Source organism: Castanea sativa, chromosome 11 (assembly GCF_040712315.1).
Source record: "Castanea sativa cultivar Marrone di Chiusa Pesio chromosome 11, ASM4071231v1".
In the NCBI taxonomy this organism is placed as follows: Eukaryota; Viridiplantae; Streptophyta; class Magnoliopsida; order Fagales; family Fagaceae; genus Castanea; species Castanea sativa.
Window position 1 is genome coordinate 70,944,434 of NC_134023.1, and position 18,598 is coordinate 70,963,031.

The 18,598-nt window shown below is 39.4% G+C and overlaps 1 protein-coding gene across 1 annotated transcript; it reads left to right on the forward strand.

Moving 5' to 3' along the window:
• Window positions 1-15,509: 15,509 nt before the first annotated feature.
• On the forward strand, window positions 15,510-16,793 carry LOC142614469 (protein VACUOLELESS GAMETOPHYTES). Its single transcript, XM_075786989.1, has one exon. The coding sequence runs from the start codon at window positions 15,557-15,559 to the stop codon at window positions 16,526-16,528; it is 972 nt and encodes a 323-aa protein (XP_075643104.1). The 5' UTR covers window positions 15,510-15,556; the 3' UTR covers window positions 16,529-16,793.
• Window positions 16,794-18,598: the final 1,805 nt, after the last annotated feature.

Here is an 18,598-nt window from a genome sequence, read left to right on the forward strand (position 1 = left end):
TGAAATATGGTGTATAGGATAGAGACCAAACACATAGTTTACCAAAAAAAAAAAACTATCAGAGAAATTTTTTTCCTAAAAATTAGCACTCTCTATATAAATATATCTCACGTAATTTTAGTACATTTTTTCTTAAAAATTAGCACACTAAACCCAGCCATTTAATTCATTTCAAATTCTAAATTTTAGTTTCTTAAATATTTTTTTCGGTGTAATCTCACTAATAATAAATAAATTCAAATTAAAAAATTACATTGAACTCAAAATAAAAAAATAAAAAAAAGTCTCATAGCACATGCGGGGCACATGTGATGAGGCTAGTTATCTATAACAAAATTCCTCTATTTAAACTGGATTTTTATGTGATTCAGAATTACTCCTAAACTTTATGTTTAATAGGGATTAAACGTGAGGACAACCTAATAAAAGTATATCTCCAACTCCATGCCTACAAAATAAGATACTCTCTTACTAATCCATATCTTCAAAACAAACTTATCTTAAAAGTTAAAATTAAAAAAAAAAAAAAAAAAACCTTCTCAATCCACTTTGAGAGAATTTCTCTCAAGACCACATTACATTTTTTTTTTTTTTACTTTATCAAGACTTACCGGTTTCTTTTATTTTTTTTTTTTTTGAATTTCTAGTTTCCTTAATTCCTATTGAGAATGTAATTGTTTTTTTTGTTAAGGTTTGTCATTATATATGTAAGGACTTGATTTGGTACCAATCTAAAGGGAAAATGATTTAGGCCTAAAGAGCCCAATACAATGAATTTGTAGAGAGTGGATTGGAAAACTAGGCTTTAATGAATCAGAAGATAACTATAGTGAGCCTAGATGAAAAGAAGACAAGAATACTATTGTTTTGCACGAAGTAAATCGTCCTCAGCACAGTCCAAGGAGATTAAATCTTATATATATATATATATATATATATGCTTCTTTTGATTTTGATTACAAGTCATGTTCCTGATGCTACAGTATTTTTCTCATTTTTTCTCGATCCCCTCGTCTCTAGAGGGTTCCTTACATTATATAGCCTTCCTTAGATGATTTTGGCCCTCCATTTGTTGACCATCCATACCACTACTTGGGTGTCTGTCCCATCAGATACCTTCCTAATCCCCTAGTGAGTTGCGGCTGCCAAGACAATACTGTTCAGGGGTTTTTTCCACATAAATTCAGTTTGGAAGTTTGGTAGGATGCATTTAATGTGGTGACAGCCACCAACCTTTCAATCATTTTAGTGTTAGCCCCCTCCCCAAAGCTCTTTATGTACAGTACGACCTTCTCTGATGACGTGCTGCTGACGTGACCTTACAGTCCGAGGGCGTGGCCTTCTCGGTAGGATAATAGTCCTTCTTGGTCATGGGTATGACACGTGGCACAATTACCTTACTGAAATTCCTGTACCCCACAATAGCTCCTCAAAACTCGAATTTGTTTCCTCCCACCCGAGGAGAGAAATGAGGTTTTGACCTTAATTAATTAATTTGACACGTTTCTCTGATTCCCATACGTGAGAATGTCACTTCGCGTGTCCTGTAATTGTACCTGACACTTCGGAGTTCGCAACATCTCATTAAATGCTCTAGGTGACGCTTTGTTCCCCACATCCAGCGGTGAGATGGAGATCCTACGGCTGACATTTCTCCTCAAATTTTAGGCGGGATAACTCCCACCTAAACCCGCCACTTATAAAAGGTGCCTGGAGAGTTCATTTTTCCTACTTTACAAATCTTCGAACTCTCCAGACTTCCCACACTCTTAAGCTTCCAAGATTTTCCAAATCTTCCAGTTCTCGAGAAGCTCCTGAGGTGCCCCTCATCCTTATTTTTGTAAGTTCTTCGTTTTTAGGCTATTTTCTCCTCGGCCAATCTCCTCAACCTTCTACTTTCTACATCTTTTTCTTAGATATCCCCTTTGTCTCTCTCTCTAGTTTGCTTAGATGGGTAGATTTGCTCACCTTGTAGATTCTCTTGCCAGTATGGAGGGGTTTAGGGTCAAATATCACATTTCCCTAGGTGTTTCCCTACGGTACTGTGCTCTGGGGCAGTGGCATACCCATAGGAACGAGGGGGAGGTCGTCATTCCCATGATCGCCTTCATAGAAGGGGGAATGACACTCCCCATAGGTAGCATAACTAGGGACTACTTACTCACCCATAGGTTGTGCCCCCATCAATGCGCGCCCAACCTATTTAGGGTCCTGGGTAGTGTAGACACTCTCAATGCGCACATGGGCTTGAACCTTACCTGGCACGACGTAGTTTGGATGTACGAGTGCCATTCGCTCGCTGACTTGGGGTATTACCTCAAGTCTAGGTCCTCAGTTGTTAGGCTTGTCTCATGTCTTCCCAAGTCTAACAAGGGCATGAAAGATGACTACCTAATCGCATCTGGGGAATGGCACGACAGTCTTCACTGCCCAACCCGGGAGGGGGAGCTAGGTGGGGTGCCCTAGGCTTAGGTCCTTTGACAGGGGACTTAGTTTTGTGGCTTTCTTTTTGCCCTTTTTTTTTTTTACTTTCTTTTCTACCTAAGCATTCATCCTTTGGTCAACGCCGAGGACCTTAACAAGGTGCTAAGAGCTGAGGTATTCGTGAGTGAAGATAGGCAACTGAGGGCTGTCCACCTCATCCTCGACTTCGAGCCCTTATCCGATAATTTTCAAGAAGTAGGCAATGCGATCAGGGCAGGCAACCCTGGGCTAGCTTGCATAGGCATCTCGGGGCCCGATTTTCTAGCTCGAGAAGACATTGTGTAAGTTGACGATCTTCCTAACGTGCTCCTCCTCAAACAGCAATTCTGAGACAAGAAATTGCTTCCTCGCACCTCTCGCTCAAGGAAGAAATTGACTAGTTCTAACTCGAGGAAGGGAGGGAAAAGTAGGGAGATCCTGTCATTCACATCTCAGACACAGAGGACGAGTTCGACTGGACTTCAGGTGTTCGCACCCTCAGCCTCATAGTTGCCCGTATAGACAGCACCTCCAAGGAAAAAGAAGAAGAGATGGCTCTACAAAGGAAGAGGGGCCTGAGAGATCTCCTTACGAATGGGGCAAAGGGATCTACGTCCAAGGACTCTTTGGTGTCCCAGCCCTTTCCTGCTTTCCCCCCTCCTCCTCCTCCTACAGGTAGCTTACTCCCCATACCCAACTTGAAGAAGAAATGGAAAGAGAAGGATGGAGCCGAGAAGGGGGAGGTGGTCCGCCAAATGAGCCAAAACAAGAAAAAACAGCCAAGGGCTAGGTGCGGGCCTCCTTCGTTGAGAGCAGGGAGGACCAAGATGTGGCCGAGGTGTGCCACCAAAACCCCGCTTGGGACCCTCAGTTAGAGTTGGACGAGGCAGCCATTCCTCAAAACTCCACCATTAAGGAGTTCCAAAAAGGGCACGCCCATTATCTGGCCGACGCCCTAGAGCAGCCCATCCTTTTGCCTAAGGACATGGTTGCGCTTAGGGGTGTGCATGGGTCAGGTTGTGTCAGGTTGAGGGAATTTTTTGACCCAACCCACCATGGTGGGTCAAAAAAAATTCTACCCAACCCAACCCATCACATATGTCCAACCCAACCTAACCCAACCCACATGGGTCGAATTGGGTTGGGTTGAACCCATGGGTTGGACATTTTATTATTATTATTAAATTGAACCCATATATTTTTTTATTAATTATATAATATATTTAAATATATATTAAAGAAAGTAATAGCATTTTATATTAGTTTGTAAGAATTGATGAAGTGCTCTATAGCTGGGTTTTAACTTAAAAAAAATATTAAATATATAATATATTTTAAATATATATATTAAAATATGGGTGGGTCGGGTCGAGTTTGGCGGGTTTGTAATTTTATGGCCTAAACCCAACCCAACTTGCTACAAAATTTTTTTTATTACCCAACCAAACCCACCAAGCCGTAAAAACCGACCCAACCCGGCGGGTCGGGTTGGGTTGGGTCTGGTTTGGCAGGTTGGTGGATTTTTTGTACACCTCTAGCTACGTTAAAGAAAATGAGGCAGCCTAGACCTCTTTCTATCCCTGAAGAGGGATCTGGCCTTGGTAAGTTCCACACCCATTATCTCTTCACCTTTTTATTTATTTATTTATTTAATTTTGATAACGTGCTTGTTCATCGCTTTTATGCAGGTCATCCAAGAGGTGTTTACTATTGAGGAATGGATGAAGGATGCTCGAAACGAGGCTAAAGTCGAGGCCAACCTTCGGGCTAAAGCTGACAAGGCCTTGGGCATAGCCTAGCAGAAAAACAAAGAGCTCACTGTGAAGCTGACTATGGAGGAGAGGGAGAGAAGGAGCGCTGAGGCTGGGCTCAAGAGCGCTAAAGACTAGGCTGAGGAGCAACGCAAGAAGCTCTATTATGCTGAAATAGAGCTGGCTACAGCTAAATAGCAGATCCTGAGCTTAAGGCGGAGTTGGGCAAGGCCAAGGAAGCCGCTTGAACGATCAAAGAAATAGCGGAGGCCTCGGCGCAGGCATCCTATAACCTTGGGATAGAAGAGACCGAGGTCCGCCTGGTAGAGGAGCTGGCCGAGATCTGCAGGGACTACTGTCAGATGGTGTGGACATAAGCCCTTAATGTGGCAGGAGTCCCTACTACCTCAGAGTGGAGGAAGGCTGAGAATGTCTACTACTCTCTAGATATTCGTGAAGTTCTAGCCGCACTCCTGCCTCTCACTGTCCTTGCACATACCTCCTCTGAGTAGCCTCATGTCACCTAGGCCTCTTTTTCTCCTCCCGAGGTCTCCAAAGGGCTACTGACCCACATGTCTCCCAGCCAGGCAGCAAGGAAGACCCTCCTCCCAAGGCCAAGGCGTCACTTAATATCTCTTTCTTTTCTTCTTTTGTTATTATAGTAGCATTATTTTATTTTATTTTCTTTGCGATTTTTCTTTGTTATGGCAGTCTGCGATTTTAATGAAAAGACTTTAACTTTCATTCTGTGAACCTCTCTTTTTGTTTGCAATATTTATATTTGGTTAACTATACTCCTTATTTTGCCCTTTGCTGAGGCTTTAGGTTAATGATGCTTTTAAGAGTGAACATCCTTGCTTTAATAAAAGTTAATGGTGATGGTGATGATTTGTTGTTTACTTAGACAGAGTAAAACCATGTAAATGATGAGAAAAAATGACTAAGTGTTAGTACTGAAAACTGTGTAATTAACAGGGAAAGTCTGAGTCCTCAAAAGTAAGCAAAACACTTAGTAGGAAAAGAGTACCTTATTTTAAGAGTATTTTAATGTACCCTCAGAATACCTTTGCCAAGGCCGAGGGTGATTCATTGTTTTCATGTGATGATGCATATGTTGGGGTTCCATCCTTGGTGGTTTCACTAAGTGTTAATTTCCCTAGGGTAGGTGATCCGAGGGTTCGCATAAGTAGTGGAGAGTGTTAATTTATCCAAGGTTTGTGGTCTAAGATACCAAACATAACCAAAGTTCTGTTTAACACTTTAAAAAAAACGAAGAGTATTAATTTACCTAAGGTATGTGGTCCGAAGAGCCAAGCATAGCCAATGTTCTGTTTAATATTTAAGCAAATAGTAAGAAGTATTAATTTACCCAAGGTATGTGGTTCGAGGAACCAGACATGACCAAGTTTCTGTTTAATACTTAGAGAAATAATGAAGAGTATCAATTTACTCAAGGTATGTGGTCCGAGAAGCCAAACATGACTAAGGTTCTGTTTAACACTTAAGCAAATAGTAAGAAATATTAATTTACCCAAGGTATGTGGCCCGAGGAGCCAAGCATGACCAACATTCTGTTTAATACTTAGAGAAATAATGATGAGTATTAATTTATCCAAGGTATATGATCTGAGGAGTCAGGCATGACCAAGATTATGTTTAACACCTAAGCAAATAATAAGAAGTATTAATTTATCCAAGGTATGTGGTCCGAGGAGTCAAGCATGACCAAGGTTCTGTTTAATACTTAGAGAAATAATGAAGAGTATTAATTTACTCAAGGTATGTGGTCCGAAAAGTCAGGCATGACCAAGGTTCTGTTTAACACTTAAGCAAATAGTAAGAAGTATTAATTTACCCAAGGTATATGGTCCAAGGAGCTAGACATAACCAATATTCTGTTTAATACTTAGAGAAATAATGAAGAATATTAATTTACCCAAGGTATGTGGTCCAAGGAGTTAGACATGACCAATGATTTGTTTAAGACTTAAAGAAATAATGAGCACAACAAATAATGTCATAAGTATCACATGGCATAAATACTTTTTATTAATAGTAATACCTTTGCAAGTTATTTATATTCCAGGGGCGTGGTACAATTTTTTCATCTAGATCTTACAAGAAATACGCTCCTATCCTAACTACTAAGGTGATACGGTATGGTTCTTCCCAATTGGGTCCTAACTTTCCCCATGCTGGGTTCTTTGCAGTACCCAGAACCTTCCGCAATACAAAATCTCCACAGGCTAGTGGCCTTAACTTCACATTTGAGTCATACCCTTGCTTAAGCTTTTGTTGATAATATGCTAACTGAACCATGGCATTTTTTCTTCACTCTTCAATCAGATCCAAGATTTTTTCTAGTAACCTTTCATTGATGTCCAGAGTATACAACCTTGTCCTCAGTGTTGGGAATCTAGTCTCCAGAGGAATTATAGCCTCGGCCCTATAAGTCAGGGAGAAAGGATTCTCACCCGTGGACCTATGAGAGGTTATATGTCCAGAGAACATGGGGCAGCTCTTCCACCCATTTTCCCTTGGCATCATCCAACATCTTTTTGAGTCCATTCACTATGACTTTGTTCACTGCTTTAGCCTGTCCATTTCCCTTAGGATAAGCCAGCGTTGAATATCTATTTTTAATACTCATTTCACAACAATACCTCCTGAAAGCCTTGCTATCAAACTGAAGCCCATTGTCCGAGATGAGGGTGTGAGGAATCCCAAATTGAGTGACAATATTTTTTCACTTAAATGTCTTAACATCCACATCTCTGATGTTTGCCAAAGGCTCAGCTTCAACCCATTTGGTGAAATAATCAGTGCCAACCAAAAACCATTTCCTGTTTCCTGTTGCTTTTGGGAAATGTCCCACAATATCCAAGCCCCATTGTGCAAAAAGTCAGGGACTAGAAAGAGGATTAAGAATACCCCCAAGTTGGTGAATGTTTGGGGCAAAACTCTGGCATTGGTTGCACTTCTTCACATATTCTTGTGCTTCCTTTTGCAAACTTGGCCACTAGTACCCTTGAGTGAAGGCCTTGTGAGATAGAGATATGCCACCTGTATGACTCCCATAAATCCCTTTGTGCAGCTTTTTCAGGAGGGGTTCTACTACCTCGGGATGTATACACAGCAAGTAAGGCTTAGAGAAAGAGCGTTTATACAATTTTTGGTCCTCAGATAGCCAAAAACGATGAGCTTTTCTTTGCACCTTATCAGCCTCTCCTTTCTCCTCAGGCAAGATGTCATCTTTGAGGAACATAACAATAGAATCCATCCAACTAGGTCACACCCTCATCTGATGAACCTACACCACGTCCTTCTTTACCTTGGCAGGCTTACACAAATCTTTAACCAAGATGACCCAAGGCAAACCTTGAGCCGAGGAGGTTGCAAGCGTGGCAAGAGAATCCCTATGAGTATTTCTAATTTTAGGGATTTGCTATAAGGCGAAGGACTTGAATCCTGATCGCAAATGTCTGACCTGGCTAAAGTACTCTTGCGTCCTCGGATCTCTGGCTTTTAATTCACCTTCTACTTGTCCAACAACCAGCCTAGAATTTGAAAACACTTCTAACGCCTTTCCTTCCATCTTCTGAACCATAGTCATTCCTACTAACAAGGCATCATACTCAGCCTTGTTATTCGTGGTCGAGAAACCTAACCTTAAGGATTTCTCAATAATGGTCCCTTCGGGAGATACCATAACCAGCCCCACTCCAGATTCTCTTTGATTAGTAGCGCTATTAACATATACCTTCAAGGATAGAGGTTCTTGTAAAGAGACCACTCCAATTGATTTTCCATCATGTTCTGCTTTTCTTCTTCCTCTTATAGAAGGTTCAGTAAACTCGGCCACCAGGTCGGCAAGCACTTAACCTTTAACAGAGGTGCGAGGCATATACTTGATATCAAAGGCCCCTAAAATCGTACCCCATTTAGCAATCCTCCCCGTGTAGTTAGCTCTTCGAAGTAGGGACTTAGGAGGAAGTTAAGTCAACACCATTATCGTGTGAGCTTGAAAATAATGGGGGAGTTTACGTGTTGCATGCACTACTACTAATATGGCCTTTTCCAGTGGTAGGTACCAGATGTCTGCTTCATGTAAAGATTTACTCACATAATAGACTGGCCTTTGAATCCCATCATTAACCCATATCAATACCAAGCTAACAACATGGGGAGCTACAATAATGTAAGCAAACATGACTTCATCTTTCTTAAGTTTGGACATGATGGGTGGCCGAGAAAGGTATTCCTTCAACTGCTGAAAGGCACTCCTCGGTCCATTCAAACCTTTTCCACTTGTTCAACAATTGGAAGAAAGGTCTGCACCAATTTGTTGACCGAGAGATAAATCGATTCAAGGCAGCAGTCATCCCCATTAATCTCTGGACTTCTTTAGGATTTCAAGGAGGCTACAAACTGTTAATTGCTTTAATCTAATCAAGATTGACCTTAATTCTGTGATAAGTGGCCATGTATCCTAAGAACTTTCTTAAACCAACACTGAAAGAGCATTTAGAAGCATTAAGGCACAGCTTATGTTTCCTTAATATTCTAAAGATGCTTCTGAGGTCACCAACGTTCTCAGATTCTAACTTGTTTTTCACCACCATATCATCTATATAGATCTCATTATTTTTTCCTAGTTGTGGCTTAAACATCTTGGTCATCATCTTCTGATAGGTGGATCCTGTATTTTTCAGACTAAAAGGCATCACTTTATAATGGTAATTTCTAGTAAGAGTAACAAAAACAATTTTATCTTAGTCATCCAAAGCTAAAGGTATTTGATGGTATCCTTGGAAAGTATCTAAAAAGCTCATCTGAGGATGACCTACAATGGCATCAACCAATTGATCTATATAAGGCATAGGAAAGGGATCCTTAGGGCAAGCCTTGTTCAAATCTGTGAAATTGACACATACCCGCCATTTTCCATTCTTCTTCTTTACCACCACTGTGTTGGCCAGCCAATTAGGGTAAAAAACTTCTTTGATGGCTCCTGCTTGCTTAAGCTTGATTACCTCGTCCTTCACAGCATCGGAATGCTTCTTGGATGAGTGCCGAGGTGGTTGTTTTCTGGGGATGACGGTCAGGTTGACATTCAAATGGTGGCAAATGAAGTTCGGGTCCACTCCAGGAGCCTCGTAAGCACTTCATGCAAACACATAAATATTCTTTCTAAGAAATATTACCAGCTCTTCCTTCTCTTGAGGAGGCAACTGAGCCCCGATCTGAAAGAACTTCTCCCCATCATCACTTATGACGACTTTTTCCAATTCCTCACACCTTACCCCTTCTACCATATATGTAAATAATATTGGCTCCTTTTGATTGCTATAAGCCTCGTTCAGCAGAGACCAAGGGCTCCTCTTTATCCTGGTGCTTGATAGTAGAAACCAAACACTGCTTAGCCATAGACTGGCTCCCAACCAATTCCTCAACCTAATCGTTGGATGGATATTTCACCTTCAAGTGTAAGGCGGAAGAGACAACCCCCATGGCATGCAACTAGGGTCTTGCCACGATGGCAATATAGGGGGAGTAAGCATCCACTACAATGAAGTTCACCTCTATTACCTCTGACCCTGCCTGTACTGGTAATCTGATTTGGCCATTTGGTATAACCACCTTCCCATCAAAACCCTCCAAGGGTGAATCATAACCAGCCAAATCCCCTAGTTTCAGCTTTAGCCCCTTATACAAATCAGGGTACATAATCTCTGCCCTACTGCCTTAGTAAACCAATACTTGCTTCACATCATACCCCCTATCCTGAGCGTAACCACCAACGCGTCGTTGTGTGGCTGCAAGGTGCCAACCTTGTCCTCGTTAGAGAAACTCAGTGCTAGTCGGATTTACACCCTACTTCTCTTCGGCTTAGGGGAGGAGTCCTCTGGGGGTAACTGAGCTATAGACAACACCTTAAAGGGTTGTGAACCAGTCCTTCCTGGGGTGGAAATAATAACGTTGATTGTGCCCAGAGGTGGCTTTGAAGAAGCATCTCTTTGTGATCCAGTCCCTGCCTGACCTCCCTGTGCATGGGGGTGATGTAAAAACTGCTTTAACTTACCACCTCAGACCAGCTGCTCCAGGTGATTCCACAAGGTTCTACAGTCCTCCGTAGTATGTCCTCGCTCCTGGTGGTACTGGTAATGAAGAATTTGGTTACGCCTCGCTGGGTCTCCTTTCATCTTGCTGGCCATTGAAAATATGGTTCATTATTAATTTTTTCTAAAATTTGATGCACTGGTTCTCAGAATACCATGTTAACCACTTGAGTAGTAGCAGCCCCAGATTGCCCAGAAAAATCCTGCCAAGTACGATTATTGTTGTACTTGTTCGACCTAAAGTCCCTCCTATCTTGAGGGACCACCTTAGCCTTGCCTTTTTCTAGTTGTTGGTCCTCCTCGACCCGCTTATATTTATCAATGCAATCCATGAGCTGATACACATTACTAACTGGTTTCCTTGTCAATGATTTCCTTAAACCGTGCTCGGCAGGCAGACCGACCTTAAACGTCCTTACAGCTATATCATCAAAATCCTCATCAATTTCATTAAATATCTCCCAGTATCAATCAGAGTACGTCTTTAAGGCTTCCCCTTCTTGCATGGCCATAGACAACAAGGAATCCAAAGGCCGAGGAACCCTACTACAAGTTACGAACCGAGAACCAAAGGCCTTCATAAGCTCCTTAAAAAAGCCAATCCTCCTTTAGGCCATTAAACCACCTCATTGCCACATGCCCTAAGCTGGATGGAAACACTTTGCACATCATAGTTTCATTCGTGGAGTGCACAGTCATTCTCTGGTTGAAATGGCTCACGTGCTCCACAGGGTCCGTCCTACCATTTTAAATGGCAAATGTTGGTTGAGTAAGCCGTCAGGGGAGCCTTCCTTCCTCAATTCTTTGGGTAAAAGGTGACTTGGAGATCTGACTCAAAGCCCTACTCATGGCATCGTTGCCCGAGCCTTAATGTGACGGGCTTCTCCTCCCCCGACTATTATGATGCTCCTTGTCGTACGAAAAAGACTCACTAGGATGAGTCCTTGACCTGTGCCAGTAGCTATGACCATTATTACCATTAGAAGAATGGTCAGAACTTGAAGGAGTTCTCCTACGTCGCTCTCGGCGCAACTTTCTTTTTAAACAATCAATTTCTGACTGCATGCTTCTGGTAGTTGCTTCATGAAAGATGCGACTTTCACCCCTGGATTGGCTCCTACTGGTATGTGTAGTATGCACCCTAACCTCCTAATCCCTTCCTCGCTCCTCTTAACGATGGGACCCCACAGATTCCTCTCGGTTTGGCTCTGAGCCTACTATAATTCTATATTGTTTTCACTAAAGCTTAAGTATTTCCCACAGGCGGCACCAATTGTAAGGACTTGATTTGGTACCAACCTAAAGGGAAAATGATTTTGACCCAAAGAGCCCAATAAAATGAATTTGTAGAGAGTGGGCTGAAAAACTAGGCTTTAATGAATCAGAAGATAACTATAGTGAGCCCAGATGAAAAGAAGACAAGAATACTATTGTTTTGCATGAAGTAAATTGTCATTGGCACAATCCGAGAGGACTAAATCTTATATATATATATATATATATATATATATATATGCTTCTTTTGATTTTGGTTACAAGTCCCATTCCTGATGCTACAGTATCTTTCTCCTTTTTTCTCAATCACCCTATCCTTGGAGGGTTCCTTACATTCTATAGCCCTCCTTAGATGATCTTGACCTTCCATTTGTTAACCATCCAGGCCACTACTTGAGGGTCTGTCCCATTAGACACCTTTCCAATCTCCTACTGAGTTGCGACAACCAAGACAACACTATTTAGGGGTCTTCTCCACATAAATGTAGCCAAGAGGTTTGGTGTGATGCATTAAATGTGGTGGCAGCCAGCAACCTTTCAGTCATGTCAGCGCTAGCCCTCTCCCTGAAACTCTTTCTGTACAATACGACCTCCTCTGATGACGTGTTTCTGACGTGACCTTACAGTCTAAGGGCGTGACCTCCTCGGCAGGATAATAGTCCTTCTCGGCCCTGGATATGACACATGGCGCAATTACCTTACTGGAATTCCTGTACCCCACAATATATAACAAATAGAAAATCAGAATTAATATTTTAGTTCCATATTTTATTTATTATAATATTAGAAAAAAATAGTTTATTAAGATTTTCTATAATTTAATTTATTAGATCTTATTTTCATATATAATTTATATACCGTATTTAAAATAAAAAAATATCATTTAAAATTATAATAATATGAGACAATAAATACTTAATTTTAGGCTAAGTAAGCAAAAAAAAAAAATTTAAAATTTAAACATCATCTCCTTCATCACTTGTTATATATTTGTCTTAAAAATACAACTAAAATTTGAAGAACAATATATACTAAACGTATTATATTCTTAATTAGTTGAATTTTTATACAATATTATAAAATTATATTAAGATAATATAAGTACGCTAATGTGGGGAGTAAAAGAACCCAAGTGGGCATATGGGCCTTTGGACTGTAGCATGGAGGGCCGACCTACTCCAGAATTAAACTCTACGAATTGGCCTATACGCCGAGGATCCGAGGATACTGTCGAGGGAGAGCTTCTCCTCGGACAGGTCCAAGAGAACTCAAAGCTTCATTATGAAGGTCAAGGCACAAATCTGGAAAGACTAATGGTTAAAGGGGGAAACCCTGAATCTTCAAGGTACACCGATGTTATAAAAATACCAAAAGAAAAGGCCGCCACCACCACATTAAAGACTCTGCACCTACCTCCCTGGCCGCATTAATGGGGAAGTGACCCCTGAACAGTAGAACTAAAACTTCTGGTCACTATTCAAAGGTACTAAGAAAAAGAAATATCTAGGGGGAAGGGGGTTAGAGCAACACGTGGATAAAGTATCAGAAAAAGAAGTATTTAAGGGGGATGAACGCCAGAGAAAGGGGGGGGATCGGTAACTAAGAAAGAAATTAAGAATTGTAATCTTTAAAGAAGAAAGAGAAATAGTAAAGAAATAGTCCTCGGCTTAAGTCCGAGGAGACCCATTTGCAATTATCATTCATTATTTACAAGTGTTTGTTTATAAAAGCCCGTTATCAGGTTCTCAGTACCTTTAATCTAGGTTTCGAACCCACACTCTACAAATTTCATTGTTTAAGGCTCATTGGGCCTGAACCCATAACCTTCTTTGGGTCCAGGTGCAATTGTGCACTTACAGCTACTAAATTGAAATATAATGAAAGTAACTTAACATATATATAATTCTTTTGTACATATGTCTATTTACATTTTTTTTTCATTTCTGGTTTTTATATCGTATTCCATCAAAAAACTAGTTGCAATCTTACAGACTCATGCGATGCATGAAAATATATAATTATTTTGAGATTTGGTATAATGTATAATTTAGTCTTTATTTTTATTGTAGATAATTTTTTCTTCTTAAAAATTAAACAATTTCTAAAAGTAATATATATATATATATTTATATATATATATTTATTTATATATTTTTGCAAATACAAAAATTTATTTATTTATTTATTGGTATTTTTGATTGATGTTATTCTTTTGTGGAGTGGTACATATTCTTCTAACTATTGTTATTGTGCATTATATTTTCCTAATTTCTTTTGGTACAACTAAAATTTTTAAGTTTCAAATTTCTCATTCTCTTAAGGTAATTATCATAATAATCATAACTTATCACATAATTACAATTGATATTATTTAAATAATTGATAAGCACATTCAAATATATAGCCATGTAGATTGTGTTTTGATATAAACTAAAATTCTCACTTCCAAACTAAAATAAATTCAGACAAAAATCAAACCAAAACCATAAAGGGGAGAGAGAGAAAAGTTGTGATGGGGAACTCAAAAAATGCAATACCAAAACATATTAATTCAAAGTAAAGATATTAAAAAACACAAAAATTCATCAACATAAATTTGAGTTGCAAGAAAGATTGAAGGAGAGAGAGAGAGAGAGCATAATGGAAAAGGTGGACCGAAATGGACCAAATAGATCAAAATGGACCGAAATGAACAAAAGTGAATCAAAATGGACTGAAGTAGACTGAAATGGGCCGAAATGGACCGAATTGATTGAAGTGGAGTGAGTGGACCGAACAGGACAGAAATGTTACGTTGACGTGGCTCAATAGGACCATAGTAATAATAAATTTTATGCTTTGGCTTTTAGATATTTTGTAGATTTGTAGATTGTCATCAACAATGCTCTTACAATAGCTGAAATGTTTTACTGTCTTCTTCTCGTTGTCCACGGATGGTATTCTAATATATCAGTTCATGCATTTATTTCTACAGGTTGTGGCAAAGCTGATAAGCAAGTGGAAGCTCATTTTTGTGTTAATAAATGTGTTATATTCCCCAATGATTAAACTTTGACCACAATGCCTTTGTAGTTCAAAATTATCCTAAAATTGTCTTGGTATACGTGTTTCCAGTTAAGTGGTTGGTTATGTACTTCTCTTCTGAATTGTTTGACCTTTCTCTCCAGTCCCTTGTGAATGTTCTTCTTGTACCTTGTTAAAACAGCTAGTCTGTTTTGTTGTAAGAATGATCTTACAGCATAGCACTTCATGGCACATATGACTGAGTGCCGGCCGTTCACAATTCGCAAGGTCATTTTGGTAACAATAAGATCATACTTTTTATCATGATTAAGTAGTTGAAGAGAAGTTTTTGACAATGTCATTGGCCATGTAGAGATGATTACTTGAGTACAAGCTTTTGCGCCCTTAATATGTATTGCGTGTTACTGACATTGACTAGGAATTTTTTTTAAGCTTTAGCATAGCACAGGCAACGCCTATATGGCATATTGGTATTACAAGAATAAATAGTTAGGATATCATCTATCTACAATGTGAATATAGAGTAACTTATACTGGGCTGCCTAAACAAATTCATTTTGATTTCTTGAGACTCATGAAATCTGCTTCTAATTGCATATTGTATTTGTAATATATTTTTTTGTACTATTATATACTACAATATCCCCCCAAATTGCCACTATAGATGCCTTTAATAATTAGCCACCTACAATTAACTATCAAACTTCCATTCCAGCCAGCTCAGAAGTTGATTGGCAAATTCAACACCCTCATTGCCAATAATAGAAGTTGACATTGACTCTGTCCATCACATTATTGGTTGACTTGGCTCGCTAGACTCAACATTATAAGCTTGGTTTGCACTATATGAGCTTAATACTTCAATTGCACAAACCAATTCAGAGAGATCAGAAAAAGAAAGAGGTAGGAGAAAAAGTGAGCTACATGGGTTTAATGAATGGCCAACCTGAACCTGAAATTCACCATTTCAGCCACCAACATCCATTACAGCTCTCCAACTATCTGCCACAACAGACCCTAAACTTAGCCTTGTGTTCAGGCTGCAAACTCGGAGCCTCTGGATCGATTTACTGTTGCACATTCTGCAGCTACTTCCTCCATATCTCATGTTCACGATTGCCTCAGCAAATTACTCACCCATTTGACCAAAACCATATCCTTTCTCTGCTCCCAAAACCTTTATACCCAGAAGGATTATTCAACTGTGATGCATGTGGGAAGGAAGGTAATAGCTTTTCCTACCATTGTGGATTGTGCAACATCGATCTCCATACTACTTGTGCTTCCATGCCATTAAAGCTTAGTCACCAATCCCACTATCACCAGCTCAATCTCACATTCTCATCTCCTGATGATAACAAAAGCTTCTCATGCGATATATGCATGGAGCAGCTGGGGGTCAAACAGTGGCGCTACCGATGTAGCTTGTGTGATTTTGATGCTCATTTGGGCTGTGCTACAGCAAATCCAAGACCTCCTCTAACCCAAAACTGCGTAGTTCCAGCTAGTCCTCATTATCAGGTTCTTGGAAATCAATCTCAAACAGGACCTCTCATGCAAAACTATATGGCTCCAAGAACTGGTCCTCAGTTTCAAACAAGGTATCCTGTGCAAAATCATGTGAACTATGCCCACCAGGGTTCCTATGGATCTGTTGGGCCTATTGGAAGTCGACCGAGAAATGGTATGCTAAACCAGGCAATTAAAGGAATTTCAGAGAGTTTAGGCCAGACATTGGTGCAAGGACTACTAGGTGGCGGCAGCGGCAGCAATGGTATTATGAATACTTCTGGAGGCGATGGTAGTGCTAGCGAGGGTGGTATATTTTGGGGATCCACAGACAATTCTGGTGGAATAGATGGAACAGATAGCTATCAAGGTTATTCTAGCTTTTAAGATTTACACGCATGAATTTTACCTAGTTTGTTGTTTGTTCTTGTTTTGTCATTGCAAATGAGTAAGTTAACCACTGTGAGAATACAGTTGACGTGATCATATATCCCATGTGGCAATTACACAAACTTGATGATAGAAGCTTGAAGTTGAGATGCAAACAAATGAAGCTTTGGAATCAATTGCTATTTAAGTACTTCAGAGTTCCACTCAATTTATTATAGCATCGGGGATATGAGCTGCCAGGAATGAATAATTATAGGACCATGCTGTGCCCTCTAGCGGTCTAGCCTCTCTGATGTGATTAATTTTGAAAATAAATCAACATGTCGTCCAAAATTTATATTTGCATTTTATGATGATGATTTTCCAGTGAGCTTATTGTAAGCATGTAGATTATTTTCCCATTTAAGACGCAATATGCCAATTATTTATCTTATGGGATAGGTTGGATGATGGATGAGGATCTGTATTTCTCTTTGCCTCAAAAGCAAATATTTAGTGAAATTTCTGTTCATATAGTTTGTTTGGTTGTGTTGTTTAAACAACACAACACATATTTTCACAACACTTTTTCACACGTATTTTCATAACACTTAAACAATGTTTTGGAGCACGGCTGCACAAGGGAAGTGAGGGTATTAGGTAATTGTGTTATCATGTTTAGCACATACTACATTTAAAATGACACTATATCCTTAACATCAAATTTAATTCCTTTTTGGTATTTCTTTTTACAATAAAAAAAGTTATTTTTGGTAATTTTCATCCACAACAAAAAAATTATAGTTTTTAAACCGCAATTTTTACAAGTTTTACCAAATGTTTAATTGTGGCTTTCAAAATCGAGGACCCGTTTGGTAAGAGATTTTTAGTAACGTTGTTGTTGTTTTGTGGAAATATGTGTGGGTATAAAAATGTGTAGAAATCTGTATAATGTTGTTTAAACACTGAAAGCTGTTGTTTAAACAACAATACCAAACACCCCCGAGTTTTCAAAATGCACATTTTAAAAACGCTATTTTTTTAAAACGCAGTTTTCAAAACATCCTATCCAAATAGACTCATAGTCTTCTTTTTATTTTTATTTTTTGGATTTGCTTTTCGTAGGACATGTTTAATTTAAATTATTTGCTTCCTCAAAATATCCTTAAATTGATTTGCTATTGAAAGCTTAAATAGTGTAAAACACTATACCTTGTTTTGACCCCCAATTTTAAACTTACGACTAAATTACTTTTACTCTATTTATCTAAGTGCGAAACAAAAGTAAATGAAGCACAATAAACCGAAACTACTCTAGTGCATATATATATATAGGCGTTACACAATAAATGTAAAGCACAAAGAGTAAGGGAAGAGAGATACAAACATAAGATAACACAGAGACGTGCTATCGAAGAGGAAATCAAAAAACTTGGCGAAAAATCCAAAATTCCTCATACAATTTCCTTTCTTTTCTCCACAATTTCCTTCCTAACATGTCTGAAATTCCTCCTACTCCATTGTGTAAGTTCAGTTCCACATTTTTCAATTTTTTTCAGCACTTGAGTCTTGGCCCCATGGTAGGAAGTATTTCTCCATACTGCTTCAACTACCCTTCCACACCCTTTATCCGAAAGCCACATTTCTTCAAAACGGAAAGGCCTTGACATTGGGGGGGGGGGGGGGTGGGGTATGTCACTTGGAGTTGTCCATAGAAGAGAATGATCCGATGTAGTGCATGTAAGGTGACTGACCTTTGTACCGGCAAATTGGGTGAGCCACTCTGGTGTACATAGAGCTCTATCTAGTCTTTCCCATATTGAGTATCCATTACTGTAGTATTTGCTCCATGTAAATTTTGAACCTAAATATCCAAGATCAATAAATCCACACAAATCAATTGTATCTCGGAAGAGTTGCATTTGGTTGTTACTTCTCCTATTTCCACCTAATTTTTTATCACTTTGAACTAGCTCATTAAAATCCCCCGCACAACCATGGCAATCTAAATTTCTGATTTAGCTCTCTAAGCAAGTCTCAAGATTCAACTCGCTTCTGTGTATCAGATTCACCATAGAAACCAGTGAA

Excerpts from the sequence above, each read along its gene's own strand:
- LOC142614469 (XM_075786989.1), top strand. The coding sequence starts at position 15,557 with ATGGGTTTAATGAATGGCCAACCTGAACCTGAAATTCACCATTTCAGC.